The 4,814-nt window shown below is 48.4% G+C and overlaps 1 protein-coding gene across 1 annotated transcript in view; it reads right to left on the bottom strand.

Moving 5' to 3' along the window:
- Nucleotides 1-1,288: 1,288 nt before the first annotated feature.
- EMH_0021930 (uncharacterized protein) overlaps nucleotides 1,289-4,814 on the bottom strand; it is a gene marked incomplete at both ends in the record, with an annotated part of 10,754 nt that continues 7,228 nt past the window's right edge. Inside the window, 6 exons of the mRNA XM_013501860.1 lie at nucleotides 1,289-1,334; nucleotides 1,633-1,751; nucleotides 2,309-2,445; nucleotides 2,701-3,094; nucleotides 3,205-3,384; nucleotides 3,992-4,405. Coding sequence (XP_013357314.1) covers nucleotides 1,289-1,334; nucleotides 1,633-1,751; nucleotides 2,309-2,445; nucleotides 2,701-3,094; nucleotides 3,205-3,384; nucleotides 3,992-4,405 — 1,290 coding nt within the window. The remainder of the gene's footprint in view (nucleotides 1,335-1,632; nucleotides 1,752-2,308; nucleotides 2,446-2,700; nucleotides 3,095-3,204; nucleotides 3,385-3,991; nucleotides 4,406-4,814) is intronic.

Here is a 4,814-nt window from a genome sequence, read left to right as displayed (position 1 = left end):
CAGACTGCACCTGCACGCCAAAAACTAAAGGACACTCCCCGCCTTTGACGAGTCGTCCGTCCCGCTGTCCACTTCTCAGTACCCTGCAACGTGTAAATTTGGGAAGTGGAGCATTCAATTCTCCAGTACACATATGTCTGGCGAGTTTGATGGGCAGTTAACTGGCCCGTTACTTTTCAGAACTCGACCCACAGCACTGTCTATACTATGCCTTGCAATTCGGGAGGAGCGTGTGGGCAATCCCTTCTGCTCTTTTGTGTTCTTTCAGTACGCTGCTTTGATGTACAGCACGGTTATGCGGCTGTCGATTCCAGGCGAATGTTTATATCATCTTTCCCTTGTTCGTTGCACCTATCAGCCCCAGTAGTTAGTATTTAAATGAGGCGTCTTGGGCACATAGAAGCAAACCAACGTGCACACGCACACAGCAAACTGTTCACTAGCTATGGGATATATATCTGCCGTCATCATGCGGTGAGCACAAAATAATGAGCCTAGGACAGCAAAACAGATACTGGAAAAGACAGGAAAAGTAATGTAGTGTTCCTCATGGGCTGCTGCAGAATTTTCTGAGGAGACAGCCGCTGAGGTATTTGAAGCGTTCCGCGTGAGCCCAAGTTAAAATGGAGAAAGGCACCGAGCACGGACACACACAAGCTGGAACTTGCGCTGTAGGTGCCACTGCCGCTGCTGCTGCTACTGTTACTCGTAGGGGTGCTGCTGCAGGGCGCAATATCTGTTAATTGCTCTCCGGAAGGCTCATAATTTTGTTAGGAGTGGCTTTGTGGCAACTGCATTGCGCACTGCATACTGCATAGTGCTGGCGTCGATTAGCTGTTGAATGACGTTGATATGCAACAACTGTCTTCCCCACTGTGCGGTGTGTGTGTAACCTGGGAGTTCGAGATTTGTGTTTATTCTTCTACTCCGCCTGATGCACGGGCTAAAGGAAGCAGCTACTGAAGGAGCAACTCCATAAAAAAAATACGCATGAANCTCCGCCTGATGCACGGGCTAAAGGAAGCAGCTACTGAAGGAGCAACTCCATAAAAAAAATACGCATGAAGAGAAACACAGACAGTCTCTCCCGCATGTAGGGACGAAGAGGCCCCACAAACAAAGCACGGAGCACCGCAATGCCAGCGAACCCAAAGATCAGACAAAAGGAGACGGATATATAGTGGAATAAAGAAACCACAGAAAAGCTGATGAAAGGGAGGAGGAACAGCAAAGCAAAACGAAAGAAGAGGAAATGATGAGTTGAAAGCACCGTCAATCAACTGCACCGTCAGTTCCCTCGTGACGGAAGGGGGTTGTGCACTGTGCGGATCATCCTGTACAAAACAAAGAAAAGACGAACGCAGTAGAGCGATTGTACCCAGTAAAGCAACAAATAGCCACGAGCCAAAGGAGGTGAGACTTTGAGCGTTCGCATTTCGCTCTTGGTTTTAGCACATGCATTATATATGCGGTCATTTCACGTTCTTGCGGATGTATATCACGGAACTATGAAGACCTACTATGNGGTAATTGTTCGCTACACGAAGTCGGCCACGCGTTCATACAAAACATAGTGTATACTGTAATATATATATTACATTATGCTACTATATATCTATACTGTTGAAGTACCTCTTCAGGCGCCGCACACAGCTGGCCAATCGCTCGTCCAGCACCGGAGCCTCTCCTCTGAAGCGAAGCGCTAGGCTTGCCTGGGCATTTTGGGCCCGCCCGACGTATTCTTGTAGCAGCTGAGGTGTGAATACACCACAACCAAAGCAAAGACAAAATACAAGCAAAGTGATCCTTCGGTGCACTTCTCTCGATATGTGTATCCGTCGCGTCCCTCCCCAACACTTCTCAACTCCAACACGCACACGGAAACGAACAGAAAAGCAGGAAAACAGATGCAAACGGACAGACAACCGGAAACAGCAGGAACAGGGACGCCGACCAGAAGGGGGAAGAGGCAGAGGTAAACAAGAAAAGGCGACAAAGACGACGTAAACAGAAAGAAACAGTAGCGAAGTCCATCCAAATGCTACCGACAGGCACAGACGGAGAGCTGAAAAAACCAGTGAAACGAAAATCAGATAAAATTCCGGGAAAAGATTTCCACCTCCCGTTCTGTAGACTGAACAGTACGAGAAGCTCAGAAAGGAGAAATACAGAAACACCCACATACAAGGCACAGATAACGGCTCAAGCACTGGGAGAGCACTAACAACAAGCACGACAACAACGAAACACCTACTGAACAAGACTAAATATGAAACAACCCCAAGTAGAAGCAACGCCAAATACGTACATCCATAAGCTCCAAACGTGTTACATGTTCGTTGGGCGAATCCATTTGGTTGAATGTTTCCAACAACCAATGCGCCCTGTCCTCCAGCGTCTGCAGATCTGCTGTTTCTGCTTCGTGAGAAAACAAGTCGCCCAGCACTGCAACATAACAACAGAGAACGGATCCCCCCAACCCGCCCCAAAAAAACAAGCTGTCATACAAACAAATGCAGAATATAATAAACGGATAAACACCGGCAGCCACACACAGAGAGAAGAAAGGCACAGAAACGCGCTATATGAACCATACACCGGAGCAACAAGACAGCAGCAACATAAACACAGATAACACGATGGTAGGCAGACAAGCAAAACGACGACAAAAACAGAAATAAAGGCTTAAACCAAAAGAACTTCCGACAACACCAACACCCACTGACGCAGCAGCAGCAATAACAACTTCCAGCGCAGTAGCAACAACCGTTACTATAACATCCGCAGCACCGCCCTCAGCAGCAGCAGCCTCAGCAATCATAGAAGCAGCAACAGCCTCAGCAGAAAACACAGCAGCAGTCTCAACCGCAAAATCAGCAGCAGCAGCAAAAGCATCAGTAGCAGGTAGATTGTTAGCACCTTTTGCGATGCCGAAGAGTGTTGCCTGGGTGAGTAGTGGGGGGTCCTGATCGAATACTTTCTCAGGACTCAACTGCCTGCAGAGGATATCAACCCAAAATCCTTTCGCTGCTTGTAAGTCCGCCGCTATTGCCAGGCCAAATGCTCCATCAACATTACCCGCCTCGATCATGGCCTTCAGGCGCGCTGAAAACTGCGCAGAGCTTTCTCTCTGAGCAGCAGCAGNGCTGCTTGAGAAGATATAGCGGATAGCGTACTTGAAACCCTTTCTAGCTCTGCCTTTACCTGCTTTTGATACTCGAGGAATTCCAGCTGCCGCCCCTGCTGCCGCTGCACTTCCTGCTCCACCATCACCAGCAGCTGCTGCTGCTGGCGCAGCTGGTCCACGTTTTGCCTTGCATCCTCACGCAAATCCCGCAGCTGAAGACGTAAACCTGACAGCCCCTTCTCTGTCATCTCGAGATTCTGCAGATACACCCCAAACCCTGAATTCAAAACTCTAAACCCTAAGCCCTCAGCCCTAAAGATTCACCTACAGAGGCCTAAGCAGGGGGATGTTCAGAGCAGCCAACATATACAGCTCCGTTCCTTCAGCAACAACGATGAACCCATCCTAAACCCTAAGCCCTCGACCTCAGACCCTAAACCCTAGGTTCTAAACCCTACACCTTAAACCCATACACAAAATGAAACATATCCCAACAGGATGCAAACGAGTGGACTGAACAAGAGGCAGACGGCCAGCGCATCGCGCCACAAGAGCTTAGGTAGAGAAGAGGCTTCAGCTGTCCCACATATCAATATATAATACACACACCAAAACCATACAGGAGACAAACAGCAAAAGAAGCAGCAATTCAAGGGAGACAAACAACGGGAGACAAGTTAGTAGACCGCAAGCAGGAGACGAAGAAACACATAACAAGGAAAACAGATAAGGCCAGGGGAGACAAGAAACAAAGAGGCAAACACACAGGGAGACAAAGCAGAGGAGGACACGAACAAGAAACAAACAAAAAGTACACAAAGAAACATGCAGACGAGCAACGCATATTGGATGATGTTGCCGCACCTTGGCCATCAACCCCTCCTGCGTTTTCAACATTTTTTCCACTGCCTCTCTCAGCTTCCCATTTGCGGCGTTATCTGCAGGCACTTGACGCTGCTGCTGCAGCATCTGCAACTGCCGCATCACTTGTTGCTGCTGCTGGCTTTGCTGCTGCAGCTGGCTGTTCATCTTCTGTAGCTGCTGCTGTACAGGAAGTAGCTGTTGCTGCATGTGGTGCTGCAGCTGCTGCTGCAGCTGCTGCTGCAGCTGCTGCTGCAGCTGCCGCCGATGGCTATCGACGGCGTTGCTAAATGCCTTCATTTGCTTCCGTATCTGCTCTTCGATATCAGAGAGCATTTCGGTCTTTACCGCCTGTAGCTCCTTAACTAGCGTGAGCTGTTGCGTTGCAGCAGATGTTTCCTGTGTGCCAGCACGGGCCTGCGTGCCGCAGCAGAGCAGACAAACACCAGCATAAAGTTAAACCTATAGAAAACAAAAACAACTGAATCGGTGTTCAAGCACAAAAATAAAACGGTGATAAAAACACCGTCCAGGAACATAACCCCCAAGGGTTACAACAGTCCACTGCTGAACTAACTGTAGCAGCAGAAGCCACATCAGCGGCGGCAGCAGCAACGGAGAATCAACAAACAACACCAGCAGCATCAGAAACACCACAACGTGCAGAAACAGCACCAGCATTGTTGGTGGAATTCTGTAAATTGTGTTTGACTATTTTTTGTGAGAAGAGATTGGATGTGTCCACGAGTCGATATGTCGCTAGTTTGTGAATTATAGTAAAAAAGCATAGTTAAAGTGAATTTCAATCTCATAAACAACTTAATAT

Source organism: Eimeria mitis, genomic scaffold, assembly GCF_000499745.2.
Source record: "Eimeria mitis Houghton genomic scaffold, Emh_scaff775, whole genome shotgun sequence".
NCBI classification, from domain to species: domain Eukaryota; phylum Apicomplexa; class Conoidasida; order Eucoccidiorida; family Eimeriidae; genus Eimeria; species Eimeria mitis.
The sequence above is the reverse complement of the archived record's forward strand: the minus strand, read 5'-3'. Positions and strand labels throughout refer to the sequence as shown.